The sequence below is a fragment of the Triturus cristatus genome, chromosome 1_1, assembly GCF_964204655.1.
Source record: "Triturus cristatus chromosome 1_1, aTriCri1.1, whole genome shotgun sequence".
NCBI classification, from domain to species: Eukaryota; Metazoa; Chordata; class Amphibia; order Caudata; family Salamandridae; genus Triturus; species Triturus cristatus.
This window is the reverse complement of record NC_140579.1, coordinates 44,131,830-44,149,034: the sequence shown is the minus strand read 5'-3', so window position 1 is coordinate 44,149,034 and position 17,205 is coordinate 44,131,830. Positions and strand designations below refer to the sequence as shown.

At 45.1% G+C, this 17,205-nt stretch overlaps 1 protein-coding gene across 1 annotated transcript in view; it reads right to left on the bottom strand.

Moving 5' to 3' along the window:
- The window catches only part of LOC146869315 (complement C4-like), a 529,345-nt gene that overhangs the window by 216,996 nt on the left and 295,144 nt on the right, over positions 1–17,205 (bottom strand). Inside the window, exons 21-24 of the mRNA XM_085634104.1 lie at positions 16,467–16,606; positions 15,428–15,637; positions 14,412–14,463; positions 12,616–12,705 (exon numbers count right to left, since the gene is read on the bottom strand). Of these exons, the coding sequence (XP_085490230.1) occupies positions 12,616–12,705; positions 14,412–14,463; positions 15,428–15,637; positions 16,467–16,606 (492 nt within the window). The remainder of the gene's footprint in view (positions 1–12,615; positions 12,706–14,411; positions 14,464–15,427; positions 15,638–16,466; positions 16,607–17,205) is intronic.

Below are 17,205 nucleotides of genomic sequence, written 5' to 3'. Positions count from 1 at the left end.
CACAATTAAGAATGTTTTTCACACTGAGGTTTTGTGTTCAGACAGGTGGGATGGAAGGTCATATAAGAACTATCCATTCTAGTCCAATATGCATATGTTGTCTAATCTACATGTCTCTGCTGTTTTACTTATTTTTTCAGTTTTTCTAAAAACTGTCAATGTATTACGCAACGAATATCGATGGATCTATTGTAATGCACATGAAACTGGTAAATAAAGTTTAAAAAAATGCATGTGAATCTATGAATGATACCAATACTGGAGAACCGTAGTTACAGGTAAGTAACTCATTTTCTTCTCCAGTATTGGATCTTTCATAGATTCACATGCTTGAACCAAAGTATCTAGCAGTTTCATAAACATGCATGTTTAATGCACCTTAGAGGATGGTGGATTATAACATACATGCCAATATAAAATACATTAATGAGATAATACGGAACAACAAATCAACCATAAAAGCATATATAAATATATAGATATATATATATAAATGTATATATATCAGATAAGAAAGAATACCTCTAAAATTAGAGGCCTACCTTATTGAAATAGATGACGCAGGACGGCCTGTCCCACTGCTGCTTCGCTATAAGTTGCCATATCCAGGCAATAGTGCAGCGTGAAAGTATGAGCATTCTTCCAGGTAGCGGCTCAGCAAATCTTGTTCAGCGGGACACCAGCAAAGAGAGCAGCAGAATAAGACACTGCTCTTGTGGAATGCACCTTGGTTTTGGTTGTAAGCGGGTTACCCACCTTTGAATGGCACAATTGAATAGTGGCAGCAATCCATCGTGCCTTTTGTAACAGCAGATCATAGTTTAACAGGTACATAGGAAACTAGGAGTTGATCCGTTCTGCGCAGATGCTTTGTCTTTTGTAAATAAAATTTAAGGCATCTTTTTACATCTAAAGAGTCAAGATATTTCTCATCTGGAGATGAAGGATTTGGGAAAAAAGTGCATGAAATTACAGGTTCATTAAGGTGAAACTGGGATGGCACCTTTGGAATAAATTTAGGATTTGTTCGAAACATTAAATAATCCTTTGTGAAATGTAAGTAAGGTTCTTTAATGGTGAAGACCTGAATTTTACTTACTCTTCTAGCCGATGTAAGTGCGAGAAGCAAGGCTATTTTCCATGAGAGAAATGTGAGCTCTATCTTGTGGATCGGCTCAAAAGGTGGTTTCATTAACTGAGAAAGGACCACATTAAGGCGCCATTCTGGTGGAGGAGGCCTATTAGGTGGAAAAGTTCTGAAAAGGCCTTTCATGAACTGTTTGATGATGCGAGCAGAACAAAGATAAGAGGCGTCAGACATCCGTCTATATTGAGAGATGGCTGCGAGGTGTGCCCTTATTGAAGATACACCAGACCTGATCTTGCCAGAGAGAAGGCGGGATTTTTTTCTGGGGAAGAGTGAAGAAGGTGAGTATCATTGCGATGGTGCCAAGAACAAAAACGTTTCCATTTCAGCCTATATGTTTTAGTAGTAGACTCAGCATCTTGCCCTGGACAAAATATCTTTACAATCCTGAGGGATACCTAAATCCTTGAACTCAGGTTACAGGCATGCAATTGAAGATAAGCTGGGTGCGGATGCAGGATCTGTTTCTTGTTCATCGTTAGCAGGGTGGCTGACGGAGGAAGGCTATAAGGATTGTATTGCGACAGCAGGCGCATCTCCGTGAACCAGTGCTGACGTGGCCAACGTGGAGCAATGAGAATGAGTTGGCACGGTTCCTGTGTCATTTTCATCAACACCCTGGAGATCAGGAGGTATGGGGTGAAAAGCATACGCAAAGATTCCTGACCATCTTATCGAAAATGCATTCCCCCATGACCCTGTCTGAGGTTCCTTGCTGGCAAAGAACCAGAATTTCTGGTTCCCCTGAGAAGCAAATAGATCCAAGCTGGGTGTTCCCCATTTTTGGAAGATGTGGTTGAGAATTGATTGGTTGAGTTCCAACTCGTGATTTGATTGATTCAACCTGCTCAAGGTGTCTGCCAGGTTGTTCTTTATTCCTGGGAGATGCTCCGCTTTGATATCTATATGATGTCGTAAAGACCATTCCCATATCTGTTGAGCTTCCCAAGATAGGATCGGAGATCTTGTTCCTCCCTGCTTGTTCATATAATGCATGCAGGTGGTGGTGTTCGTGCGTATGAGGACTGAGGATGCTCTTATCCTTGGGAGGAATGACTGGAGGGCTAGAAAGATTGCCTGTAGTTCCAGAAAATTGATATGCATTTTGGAAAGAGAGACTCCATTTGCCACTTATTTGGAGGTCTTGCAGATGTGCTCCCCAACCTTCCAAAAGATGCATCTGTTGTCAGAACAAACTCTGGAGGAGGAGAAAGGAATGACAGTCCCAGAGAGAGGTTGCAAGGAGATTGCCACCAAAGGAGTGCATCCTTCATGATTGGAGTTATCCGAACTATGTTGTCGAATGATCCTGATATTTGAAGCCATTGGGCATCCAACTGCTCTTGAAGTGGTCTCATCCTTAGTCGAGCATGAGGCACCATGAGAATGGCAGAAGACATCATCCCGAGAAAGGATATGAGGAGATGTAAAGAAGCGCACTCTCTTCTGTGAAGGTCGTGAGCCAGAGATATGATGGTGCTCAGTATTTCTGTTGACAAGAAGAACAAGATTCCTCACCTTATGAATATCTCCTGCGCCAGCATTCCGCAGAATTTGTTCCTAGCTCTCCATGCCGATGAGGACGTCGGCTCTGCTCGCGACTCTGCATGATGTCACCGGAGCCATAAGAGAGCCTCATCGGCGTGATGACATCAGTTCCACCCATTTTTTCCGTGCCTCTGAGGCGAACAGGTGGACCGACATCAGATTCAAAGTGTACACAGTACACAACATTTGAACCAATATACACAGTACAAAATCAAAAAGGAAAGCTAAAGAACATCAGCATTTCATAAAAATGTACCAGATAGAAGGAAGATACAATGTAAAACAACAAGCCAAATAAGGCATCCTTTAAGTTATACAAAGGTGGACAACGGGGAGGAGGGTGGGTCAGTGAGGAATCCACAGGCAGATACTGTATCCACCAGAAAAAGCGTTCCCAAAGGTAAGTAACTTGTTCTTCTGATGGATACATCTGCCTGTGGATTCCTCACCTTATGAATAGATTCCCACAGCAGTCCCACTTCCGGAGGAGGGTGTCCATCTTTCTTATACCAAAAAGTCCTGCAGGACAGAGCGTGCAAAATGGCCCTCCCTCCTCATTTCGGAATCCAAGCAATTATGCTTTGCGAAAGTGTGGAGGGAGGCCCTTACAAATGTCCAACACAGGAACACCTCGTGCTAAAGCAGAGGTGGAAGACTTAGCCCTAGTAGAATGAGCTCTAATACCCTCAGGTGGTTCCTTACCAGCAAGGGTGTAGCAGATCTTGATGCACAAGATGATCCACCTGGATAGAGTGCGCTTGGGCACAGCTTTGCCTTTTGAGCATCCAACGTAGCCCACAAAGAGCTGATCGTCCAAACGTAAGTCCTTTGTCCTGTCCAAATAAAAGCTCACCGCTCTTTTAGGGTCCAGGTGGTGAAGTCTCGCCTCCTCCTTGGAAGGGTGAGGGGGAGGATAAAACACAGGAAGAGTTATGGACGGCCCCAGATGAAAAGGAGTAACTACCTTAGGCAGAAAAGCAGCCCTAGTGCTGAGGACCATGTATGGTCAAAAATGGGGGTTTTGAACTAAGAGCAGGAGGCTCACTCATCCTCCTTGCTGAGGTAATGGCTACCAGAATGACTGTTGGTAAGGCGTTTGATAAATTTCAAAATGATAGGAGACTTAAATAAAGACGGCTGATCAGGTAGACACAGAAAAGCCAATAAGGTCGACAAATAGCCTTTAACAGTAGCCACAGGACAACCCTGCTGAGCCAAGGAAAGAGCAAACTGAAGAATATTCGACAAGTGGGCCTTTAAAGGGTCAATGGATCTCTCTCGACACCATTTAACGAATCTTGACCATCTGTAGGAGTAAATGGACTTGGTGGAGTGTTGCCTGGCCGATGAAATAACATCCACCACGTCAGGCGGGAGAGAGAAGGAACTCATGTTGCCCCGTTCAATCTCCAGGCATGAAGGTGCAGGCTCTGGAGGCGGGGGTGTAGAACCTGCCCCTATGTCTGCGAGAGGAGGTCTGCCCTGAGAGGGAGACGGAGCGGACGGTGCAATGAGACGTGAAGTAGATCTGTGTACCACACCCTTCTTGGCCAATCCGGGGCGATCAATATGACTTGGGCCCGGTCTTGGCGAATCTTCCTCAGAACCCAAGGGTATGGGAGGAAATGCGTAGAGGAGTTGAGAGCTCCAACTCAACTGAAACACGTCCCCCAACGCCTCCTGCATCGGAAACTGGAGACTGCAGAATGAAGGGCAATGCGAAAGTGGCAAACAGGTCCACCCGAGGAGGACGACTGAGACTGTCCGCACGCACATTTAGCAGCCCAGCCAGATGATTTGCCATCAAACAAATCCGATGGTCCTAAGCCCAGGACCAAAGTCGCAATACCTCTCTGCAGAGACGGTACGACCCTACTCCTCCCTGCTTGTTGACATACCACATCGCGGTAGTGTTGTCCGTCAGGACTTGAACCGACTGACCGCGAAGGGAAGGGAGAAAGGCCTTGAGCGCCAAACGTATCGCCCGCAATTCCAGAAGATTGATATGAGACAATTTTTCCTCTGAAGACCAAAGACCCTTGATCTCCAGATCCCCCAGATGAGCACCCCACCCTAGGGTAGAGACATCCGTTATCACTGTGGCCACCGATGGAGGAAGATGAAAGGGCTTTCCTTGAGACAGATTGCCCTCCACGCTCCACCAAGACATATCCGCTGCAGCTTCTCTGGAGATCCTGACTGACTCCCTGAGATCCCCGTTGTTCTGATACCACTGCCTGCGGAGACACCACTGGAGCGCTCTCATGTGCCAGCGTGCATGGTTGACCAACAGAATGCAGGAGGCGAACAGACCAAGCAGGCGAAGGACCTTCAGAATTGGAACAACCGCTCCATTCTGGAATAAAGGGATCATCTCCTGAATGAAGAATTCTTTGTGGAGGAGGAAATGCTCGACACACAGTAGTGTCCAGTACCGCCCCTATGAACAGGTTGTGCTGAGAGGGCACCAGGTGAGATTTGGGCACATTGATTGAAAAACCCAAGTTGAACAACAGTTGAGATGTTACACGCAGATTATGAAGCACCAATTCTGGCGACTCCGCTTTGAGCAGCCAGTAGTCCAGATAGGGGAAAATAGGAATCCCCGACCTTCTGAGATGAGCTGCCACCACTGCCATCACCTTTGTGAAGACTCGAGGTGCAGTAATAAGACCGAACAGGAAGACCGCAAACTGGTAGTGCTGCGACCCAACCGTAAAACTGAGATAATTCCTGTGCGACTTCAGAATGGGGATGTGAAAATATGCATCCTGTAAGTCGATCGACACCATGCAGTCCTCTTGCTGCAATGCCAGAAGAACCTGAGCAAGGGTCAGCATCTTGAATTTCTACTGCTTTAGGTAAAAATTCAAGACCCTGAGGTCCAGGATCGGACATAACCTGCCGTCCTTTTTGGGGATCAGGAAATACTGGGAGTAGCATCCCTGACCCCTTTCCTGCTCCGGAACCACCTCTATCGCACCTTTTTGTAGTAATGCAAGAACCTCCTTCTGCAGAAGAAGCAAATGGTCCTCTGAACTAAAACCTTGGCAAGGAGGGTAAGGAGGAGGAAATTCCCGAAAGGGAAGGGCGTACCCATTCTCCATAAGGTTTAAAACCCAAAGGTCTGTCGTGACCGATTTCTAACCTTGCAGAAAGTGAGACAGCTGACCCCCTACAGGACCCACATGATCCAGGATGGGGGATCTAGGGCTGCTTTCCTGCAGTACCAGAGGGAGCGGGGGCAGCAGAAGAGGAGGAGATGAGATTGCGGGCAGAACCACGTTGGCGACCTTTGACACTTCCTCTATAAGATTTATAGAGTGGATTTTGCTGCTGCTGCTGAGGTTGACGGAAGTTGCGAAAGGAAGACCTTCCAAAAGCCTCGATATTACTTGTAGCCTAAACCTCTCGACTGGGTCTACAATCCCAATGATTTCACCATGGCTCTGCTATCCTTAAACCTTTGTAAGGCCGAATCTGCTTTTTCCCCAAAGAGCTTCGACCCGTCAAAGGGAAAATCAACAAGAGTGGCCTAGAAATCGGGAAAATCCAGAAGAACGAAGCCAAGCCTGACTTCTTGTAGCTGTGGAGGAGCCCATAACTCTGGCTACTGAGTCAGCCATATCCAGGACTGATTGAATAACCTGTGTAGCCGCAGCCTGAGCGTCTGACATCTCTGAGCTCTCCTCATCAGGTAACTTGGGGGCCAATTGTTTTGCCGAGTCCATCAAAGCATGTATGTAACGGCCCAACAGAAAAGTGGCATTGGTCGATTTCAGTGCCATGCTAGAAGAGGAGAAAACCTTTTTAGCCGACTGTTCCATTTTCTTTGAGTCCCTGTCAACTGGGGCCTGTGGAAAAGCACCTGAAGATTGCTTGGAGCAGGATGCCTGCACCACCAAACTCTCTGGAGATGGATGAGAAGAGAGAAAATCTGGATCCCCTGGTGCAGTCCTATACCTTCTAGCCACAGCCTTAGAAACGGCATGCAAAGAGAGTGGTTTACGCCAAACCTTGAGAATAGGATCCAACAAAGCTTCATTAAAGGGTAATAGAGGCTCAACTATGGAGGAAGGTGAATGCAAAACCTCTGTCAACAAATTTGGTTTATATTCGGCAGTAGGTTACTGCAAATCTAAAAGCTCCGCAGCTTTCCTTATCACCAAATGGTAGGGAGCTACCTCTTGAGGAGGTGAAGCCCTAGTAGAAGAGAGTTCCCACTCTGGAGAGGTATCTAAACCATTTGCCTCTTGAATTCCCTCAAATTCATCCCGAGACTCTTCCAACTCGCCCTCCTCTACTTCCTCTCTACAATACGGCTCCTCTTCTAAAAGCCTCTGAGCCTCTCTCCGAGAACGAATCTGCGGACGCGGCATTGCTGGTGTCGTACGTGGCACCGATTGCTCCGGACCCGGCGTCGAAGGAGGCTCCGAAGGAGGCACGAGATCCACATGTGGCCGAGAGGAAGGCTCACCAGACGGTGCCGAGAATTCTATCAACGGCGTTGAGACTCTCGGTGCCGGAAATTTCCATGACGCGCCATTGGCATGAAGGGCATGAAAGGTGCCTGGGCAAAGTGCTGGGGCACCCCCAAGTTGAATGCCAGCGGACCCACAGGACCAGAAGGTTCTCCAGATGGGAAAGCCGCCCTTGTAACAACTCCATGCATAGTATTTAAAAAATGCGACAGATCCGCCCCTGGAGCCGGGAATTGTGGATATGGTTTCGAGCCAGTAAACGGGGAGTGTCCGACGTCGGAACGATCGGATCCACTGCCTAATCCACCGGTTCAATCTCAGGCACAGAAGAAGATGGAACACCCTGAACCGACTCGGCGTCGACTGCGCCGGAGTGCCTCTAGGCGAAGGAGACTTCTCTGGAGTTGCACGAGGAGAAGGAGAGGGTGAAGGAGATACAAAGTCCTTATGGTGACGTCAAGGGGCAGGCGAAGGCGACCTGAAAGCCTTACCCTTCGTTGAGCGGCGCCGAGATCCATGTCTTCTTCTTTTCTTGTGCTTTCTCGACTTCGATGTATGTGAAGTCGACGACTTCGACTTATTACGCTTACGCCCTCTACCTTCTTTCTTCGCCTTGGCCAGAAACAACTTGGCTTCCCACTCTTTAAGTGCATTAGGATTCATTTTCCTGCAACAGGTAGAGTCCTCCACGTCGTGATCCGACGACAAGCACCATAAAAAATCTTCATAGGGGTCAGTGATGGACATGTTTCCCCCACATTCCCTACAGGGCTTAAAACCAGACTCCCTTGAAGATGACATCACTTCTAGCAACAGTTACAACAGAAGGAACAACAAAGTAACTCCACAAAATATGGAGAGTGCTAGAAAACCGTTACGCGTCGCCGGTGCGGAAAAAAGGGAACTGACGTCATCACGCCGACGAGACTCTCTTATGGCTCCGGTGAAGTCATGCAGAGTCGCGAGCGGAGCCAACGTCCCCATCGGTGTGGAGATCTAGGAAAACATTCTGCCGAATGCTGGCGCAGGGGATATTCATAAGTTGAGGAATCCACAAGCAGATGTATCCATCAGAATACCTTGTTTTGTAGAGTGTCTATAAGTGCTCCTAGAAATGTTAGTCGATGAGAAGGGGCAAGAATGGATTTTCAAAGATGGACTGCCAGCCCTAGAGAGCGGGATAGTTGCAGGCAGAAAGAGATGTCTTCTGAAGCCTGATGAAGAGAGGGGGCTTTCACCAGCCAATCGTCTAGGTATGGGAAGATCTGTAGGCCTTTAAGCCGTAGAAATGCTGCCACGAGAGCAAGGCACTTGGTGAAAACCCTTGGAGCTGAGCGAAGAAATACGAATGGTTCAGAAGTTGTAAGATCTCCTGAAGAGTAACCATGCGAAAGGATTTCTTCAGCAGGTACTTGTTGAGCTTTCTGAGATCTAAAATGGGACGCCATTCCCCCAACTTCTTTTTTATCAGGAAAAAGCAAGAGTAGAAACATTTTCCTTTTTGAAAGCGTGGAACACGTTCTATTGCTCTTTTTTGAAGCATTATCAAAGCCTCCTTCTTTAATAACTGAAGATGGGGTGGCTTTGATCTTTGAGGTGGGTGATGAGGTGGCGTTGTGGTAAACTCTAGGGTATGGCCATACCTTATTATATCTAGGACCCATTTGTCTGATGTTATTTCTTCCCAATGATGCAAAAAATTTGAGAGAAGGGTTTTCTTCAGAGAATACTGAGGTGCGGCAGGAGGCAAAGCGTTGTCACTGTTTACGGCCCAAATCTCTGGGCTGAGCCTGTTGTTTTCATCTAGGCTGTCTGGAGTAGGCAGTCTGTGGCGGTGCATGATATTGCTGTTGCTGCTGGTAGGATGGCCGGTAAGAGGTGTAGGTTTGAGGCTGGTATCTTTGATAACCTCCTCGAAAAGAATAATTTCCTCTGCCCCGGGCTCCACGAAAGAGGGTCTTTCTGTATTGGAGCGTTCCTAGAGCCGTAGCCCTGTCTGTATCTGTTTTGATGGTCAGCAAAGTGTCATCGATATGCTTGATTCACCATCAAATGGCATTTCCAATATCTTGCTTTGAACTTCAGGGCAGAACATAGTTGCCTTCAGCCAACCCTGGCGTCTCAGGACAGCGGCTCCAGCAAGCTGACGGAAAGCCAAAGAAGCAATATCCATTTAAGCATCAATAATCTCGGAAGTTGACCTTTCTCCTTCAAGCAGGATTTTTCTAGCTTCCATTTTCTTGTCTTCCGGAAGGAGTTCTAAAAATTGGGCAATGACCGACCACATCTGTCGATCGTACCTGGCTAAAATCGCAAGAGCGTTAGCAGCTCGAACAGTTGCTCCTGATGTGGTTGTGAACCTTTTCCCAATATTATCCAAGCGCCTCCCTTCCCTGTCAGTTGGAGCAGTAATGGCTGGTAGAGGGTTCCTCGATCTCCGTTGTGCGGCCTGAGAGATAACAGAGTCAGGCTTAGGATGACTTATTAGACACGCTGGAGCATCGTCCGGAGCCTTGTATTTCTTGTCAATTCTGGGCAAGACAGGGATAACTGTGGCTGGTGTCCTCATTACTTTTAGTCCCTCTTCCCATATGTGGTCAACAATAGGTATAGACCTCACCGATTTTCTATATAAGTCTTTAAAATCATAAAGAAAGCAGTCTGATTGCTTTACTGTTAGGGATAGTTGAAAACATGATGCTGCTCTCTCAATTAAACCATGAAAGCAGCTGATGTCTTCTGGTGGAGACTCTATCATCTGTGGAGATGGAGACACTGGTGTAGATATGACATAGCAAAACACACAAGATGATGGACGGAATGTTGCACATTGGCAAAACATTCACCCCCAGTCACAGATCTGGGTTTAATCCATCGTTATTTTGCTCACCACGCCACCCCAGTTCAAACATGGCCAAATGCAAATCAGTCTTGACCCTGTGCCTCATGGGAACAGTCCAGATGGATTTAGGCCCAGATCTCTGTACTGGGGTGAATGTATGACATTGTTCTACATTCTGTCCATCAACTGTTGTTTTTGCATTTGTCACCCCGAGTGGGTAGGGGATGCCCAGACGTGGGTCCCGTGCTCTCCATGCCACTGGAATCAAGCTATCCTGGCTGAAGAGGGGTGAAACCCGAAACCTGTCCTAGGATGCTTGTTTCCAGTCCAGGGAGAACCTGGCTTGGCAGTTCGGGCTGGACTGTTCCCATGAGGCACAGGGTCAAGACTGATTTGCATATGGCTGGGTTCAAACTGGAACGGCATGGTGAGCAAAAAAACGATGGATTTAGGCCCAGATCTCTGTACTGGGGTGAATGTATGAAATTGTTCTACATTCTGTCCATCAACTGTTGTTTTTGCATAGATATGACATAGTCATCCCATTCCTCTCCTGTTTGACCTTCCTTTTGAGGCTGATTATCCTCCACTTCTCCCTCATCTGAGGTATCTGGATGTAGTTGCGGCCCACTAGTATCTCCCACCAGGGAGGATGCAGACACAGGTATTGAGGTACGAGGTGGTGATTCAACAGGCGGTGGTGGCAGAGGAGGTGGAGGAACAGGTGCTGATGGAAAACGTGTACGATAATCTCTTAATAATTCCTGAAGGTCTTGAACCAATGCGACAGGAAAGTGGACCATAGGTTCAGAAACTGGCTCCATATATTGGATTTTTGCATGAGGAGGGTGATATTCCTGTTGATAATATCCTCCATAATCCTCGTCATCATCCTCCTGATACTTTACATGTAATTGAGAAGGACTGTCAGCCAATCCAAACATGAAGGAGGTACAGGAGACACTATCGCAGGATTTTGCAAAAATTGCCTCGTCGACGGTGTTGTCGATGGGAACGTCGTCGACGGATACACTGGCGTAAGCTGCAAGGAAGATGGACGCTTACGACCACGAGTGGGGTACATCGTCGTCAGCTCATTGACGGAAACGGTGTCTGCGTCGTCGACGAGGACATGATAGAGTAAGCTGAAGCCGTCGTAGGTATCGTCGACGAGATTCACCGTCTCCGACGAGGTTGCTGACAAAAAGGTTGAAGTAGTCATCGGCAGTGTTGCCGTCGACAATGAGGTCGATGGCGGTACAGCAATCGTCATCACCGGAAGTGTTGTCGATGGGACTGTCGTAGAGTCTGTCATCGGCGATGGAGATTTTTTCGACGATGAGGAAGAAGAATCTTGTTTAGAAGATGGTTTTTTCGTCGACGGGGATTCTGAATATAACGCTGTCAGTGGTACAAGGTTCTTTGAGACAGAGATCTTCATTGAATGGATCAAAGAATATTTGTCTTTTTTATGGCTTTTCTCAACAGTAGGAAATGGAAGCTTTCCTTTTGGTGAGGTACCTTCCTCCTCATGACGAGACCTTTCTGATGTCTTTTTCTTGGAAACTTCAGGAGAATCAAGAGATCTCTCTCTCCTTTTAGGTGTTTCCTTTAAGGCCAGTGAGGTAGAGATCTCCTCATCCGCAGAAAGAACACCAGATTTTGATTTAAGTTATTGAAGCCAAATTAATAATCTACCCTCCCTGTCCTTGAGGAGCTTTGTAGAGAAGGTTCTACAGATTTTGCAGTCTTATACCTTGTGTTGAGGGTAAAGGCAGTAGATGCAGTTCTTATGTGGAACCTCAGCATGTAGTTTCTTTTTCCCACATGATCCACATGACCTAAAGAGTCCTTTCTTTGAAGATTCAGACATTTTTTAAGACAAACTCTGCTACAAAACTTGAAAAACAGAGAAAACTGAGCAGAGCTCAGGGAGACACGCTTTCACACGACGTGCGGTAGAAAATCTGAGGAATCAAGCCTTTACAAAAGAATGTGGATAGGCTATTGCACTGACTTTTCATTGCATGGTAGCCTATAGTAATTTTACCTACTTCTTTTCTATGTATATCGTGGGACTCCCACGACGATGACGCGGATGATTCAAGCATGTGAATCTATGAAGGATCTAATACTGGAGAACACTGAAGATTTCTAACACACAATTGAAAAGCTTCCTTTAAAGATGCATATTTATGTTGCTTTTCTGCCCTCTAAGGACTGCTTTTTAGATTGTAACAATACATGGAGTCTTCCTTTGGCATTGCCACTTTCCAACTTATATAACCTTTTTTACAAAGTGGTCACAAAATCCTATTACACTGTCAACGTTTAAAAAGGAAAAGGCACATATGTTTTTCAGGAGAGCGTTTTGAATACTGCAGTGGTAGTTGTTTGGTGAATTGTGGCACTGACAGAGCAAACCTATTTTAAGAAGTAATTAGAAATTAGTCCAAAATATCCTTGTCCTTCCTAACCATCCTAACCTGGACAATGGGGGGTTCTTCAAATGGCCAGAACAGGCATTTTTAACCTAAGACAAATCTACAATTTGCGGTATTTGAGGCAACAGGATAACAACTGAGGTCTGGACTTACCGCTGACCCGCACGCTTATTCTAACATCTCCTTCAGGGATCAAATTTGACGGCTCTGCCCCGGGAATCTCAAATGCCCTGCCCTGTAAATCTGCGATAGGAAAAGACAGAGGAGTGAAAAAGAAGACAGTGAGAGGCAGACACAAACAAGGTTGAAGCAGACCAAAACCAAAAACAACTAAACTTCTTTCTGCTGCTTCAATATACAAATGTGAGATCTTTAGGAAAACTGAAAAGAGTACCAAAGGTAAGGACTTCAATTTAGGATAAACATTATAGATTTTACACAGTACACCGTGTCTGGGTTTACTCTATTTTATGTCACGAGAAAGTATTATTAAGCAATTCTTGAAGAAGGTGTTGCTTGCACTTTATAATTTACACAACATAATGAATAACAGGGGACCATATTATTGGATAGACTGGGTAATTATTTACCAACTCTTGATATCAATATTGCGTGTTTTTTACGTTAACTAACACACATTGCACCAGGGGTTAATTTATTATGGGATAGACAGCAATATCATTGGGCAAGTCATGAAGTATTGAATTTGTTTTACATGTTCCACAATACATTACACCAGGTGTTATTCTGTTTTAGAACAGCTAGTCATTTCACTTTGTGATTCTTGAAGGAGACTGCCTCAGGGTTTACAATTATTTTAATATAGATGGTAATAATATTTAGTTATTAGTAGTACATGTGTTTAATATTATAAACATTAGACTCAATAGAGCTTTTTTTTCTGTAACCTTCTGGAATCTGACAAGGGAATGGCATTTGATGTCACAGGGTGCCCATAGAAGAATGAAGCGTGAGCAGAACTGGGAAATTAGAATAATTTCAAATTAGAATTATTATGGGTGTATCCACTTTAGACTATTTTGTTTGATATGAATAATACTTTTATCATTACACCAGGCCAAATACCATAACTTATTCATGTTACAGTTTTTTGTGTTTTCTCATAGTTTCTCAATAGTTGTTTTTCATTAAACATGACATTAATAGTCATCCCTCCCTTCTGCTGGATGTGTGCATTTCCGGGGGAGTTTTGATAACAAAGTGTGTGCTCTAATTAAGAAATAAGGACTAGGATGTCAGGCATTTTCTTAGTTAATGTCCTAACAGAAGAAGAGTCACCTTTGGATATAACTCAACTGGGCTTTAGAAGACTAAAATTCCCTACCCAACCCAGAGACCATTTTTTCCATATAATCTGCAAGGAAACACAAAACTGCTACAACATATTTAAGCCTGGATCCCTAAACCAGCCTTTTGTAGCATATAATGCCTTTAGAGGTCTTCACCTAAGCACAATATTGACCAATTGTGTAGGGCACACCACACACCAAATTGTTCCTTGCAGTGATTATTAATTAGTATTATTGTTACTCAATTGCTGATCACTTCTTTTATCCACCGTAAAAGGCTAAAAGGCTCTTGGATTGAAACCTGTGACCAGCAGATTCTCAACCGGTGTTGAACAGGTTTTCCAGCCAACCGTAAATATTTTTCAAACATCCACAAAGTACTCTACCACCATCCAGAACAATCTTATGCAAACATCCTGGATCTAAAGATCTACATTCCTCCTATAGGCTGGAATGCATCTTACCAATATCCAGTCCTTAACGTTCCCACCTGAAAGTGGCCCATAGGTTCCCAAAGGAAAATTCTCATCATGCTGGACAATGTACAGAGGCACTGAAAAGAGTATCAACAACCAAAAACAATGTACTCTAGGACCAGCACAGAAACACCAACCTTTGGACATGAGGAATCATACTTACCATTGGTGTCAAGATTGTATGTTTGTTCTTCAAGTTTAGTTACTCCCTCTCTCTGCCAAAAAAGGAAAGAAACCATAGGATACTGGCGAGATGGAGTGAGACAGAGAGATTGAGAAAGGAGGTAGAGAAACTGATAATGTGGACTGTCCAGGAAGAGATCTGGGGAATATAGAGGACTAGACTAGAGAAAACTGAATTAGACACCTCTAGGTGCAGACCTGCATTTTCTAAATTACACAGAATTTAATACTGGATGTGGTCTGCTTTTTAGGCACTCTCAATTTTGGTGATGTAGGGAATCAAGGCACACTTGCAATCAAATATCTAGGAATCTGGCAGCTGATTTCAGGCTTTATTTTGAGAATCACTTGCTTACATACCACTGAGCGATTGTGTTTGCCACCAGCTATCTTCTCCACTTTGCTACCAAGCCAGACGGGTTTATATGTATCCCAGCCTACCACTAAATCACATGATAACTTGCTAAACTACATATCAACAAAGCCACTAGGTCAGTAGAGCATAACAAACTTGTCCACCCCTTCACATCTGAACTTGGCATCTATACCATGCCTCAATCCGGGCACTAGACCCTATTGCAACTTTACACGAGCACTAGAGCTCATTGTAACATAACATCTAGACCACATCTCATAATCAGCTACCAGTTCATATCATAACGTAGCAACAAGGCCTGTTAAGACATAGCCACTGTAACTCATACCACAGTTGCCTCTAGACAACATTTCAAGTAGGCCAGTAGATCTCATGTCAGCTTGATGCCAAGGCCACATCTCATCTTACCAACTAATCCACATCTCGAACTAGCCATTGTGCCACATCGTAACTTAACCATTAGGAGACAACTAAACGTGAGACACTACACCCGCTCACCTCATTACTCTTTGTGAATGAGGAAGTACTGGAAAATGTACTGAGGATTGCGAGGGGATTCAAAGAGACAAGATAAAAAAGACACAGAGGGATAAAAAAGCAGACTACTGAGAGTTACTCACCACAATTTTTAGGAACTTTGTGATTTTGTCTCCACCGCCAAGTGGTCCTTGAGCCAACACAGTGACGGGGATGTTCACCTTCGTCATGGGCACGATGGAAAAGGGCACTGCAACTGCAGAATTTTGGGGCACCAGCACCTTGTATTTTTTCTCCGGACCTGACGTGGCTTGGCTGCAGAGTCCTTCTGTCCTTCCCAAAGACACCTGGACCTAATTAAAAGGTTGCCAGCAGAGACCAAAGCGTGTAAACAGGAAACATACAGCACTGTTATTGGTTGACCTTCAAGAGAATGTTGCTACTAAATACTAAACATGGAATTATTCAAGAGTAGTGAGACTGTGATACAGAGGTAACAGTGCCTAAGGCAACCATCAGTGCAGAGTGATGGAGCAGGGTATGCGACCTGAAGTGTTTGACGTTCATGTGCGCTGAACCAACAAGGACAGCTACTGCTCCCTATGAGCTTAGAAGGAGATGTACTGGTAAACAGAGATGACCTTGTCAGGAGATTTGTTGACTGACTTGACCTGCAGGACTTGGAGAACGTTGATTTCAAGCCTGTCTATGGCCCAGCCACTTTGACCTTTGAGGCACACCTGCTTGATAAGTAAACTCTTTGTTTCTCACTGGGTGCTTCATCTATGTGGAACGGATGGAGGTTTGGTTTGGGAATATCATGAGGCCAATCAGTTTGCAGTTAATGTATATTCACCTGAGGCCGTGCGAGGTTTCCAGAGATGATGGCTAGTATTCAGCTTCCAGAGTGGTCAGTGCAGTCATAGCAATATGTAAATTTATAATTATGACACCACCTTGCTGCAGGAATGATCCTCACCTTCTATGCTGACTGGTTTGGTCTTCAGACCAGCTCAGCAACTGACTATGTTTGCAGAGGAGTTAAGTGATCCTGAACTTACCTATATATAATTACTTTGTTGATATTTTTTCTACTACATTCTGGTAGCATAATATTCTGTAGTTGATACTAATGTGGAATAGCTTGTCACTTCTAGTTAGATTACCCTCATGTTCGCTTACCTCCAGATCCTGCTCAACATAGTTGTAGAGGGTTGGGCGAATCTCTAGCTGTTCAAAACGCTTGACAGAATATGGGAGAGGCAGGTAAATATGAAAAGGCTGGAAAACCTTCACTCTAATTGGTTCCGCAATACAGAATCCTAGGAAAACAAGAAGAAGATAATCAGGAAGGCACCCTTTGTATCTGCCTGTGAATAAACATGGGTGATCTAAGGACAAACCTAGGGATAGAGAAGGGAATCTGTGATTTTTTAACTATGCAGTAAGGAAGAAAAGGGGCACTAGTCATGGGAACTCAGGCCTGTATGCGTAAGTCATCTGGTTCTAATCCTCAGAGTAAGGAGAAGGAGTAGAAGTGGCAAGAGCGACTTGTGATTTTGCAGGAAGAGATATGGACTGGTGGTGGGAGCTCAGGTAAGAATACAGACGTCCACGGGTTCTATTCTTTACTGTGAGAGTGAAGAAGGGCAGGAGCTCCTCAGGGTTTTGAGGGAAGAGCTATGCACAGGGTTACAGAGAGGAACCCACAGGTTCAACGGGGTGTAAGGTAGAAAGTGTGAGCTAATGTCCTAGGGCTCCTATGAACTATGAGGGAAGAGGTGTGGGCGAGTGCTGGGAGTTTAGGGAATAAGCAGGAGTCCCATGGTTCTAACCCTAGCTGTGAGGGAATATGTGTGGGCTAATGGAAAGAGCTCCTCAGGGATGATGTGGGGCTAGTGGTAAGAGATCCTCTGGGGTT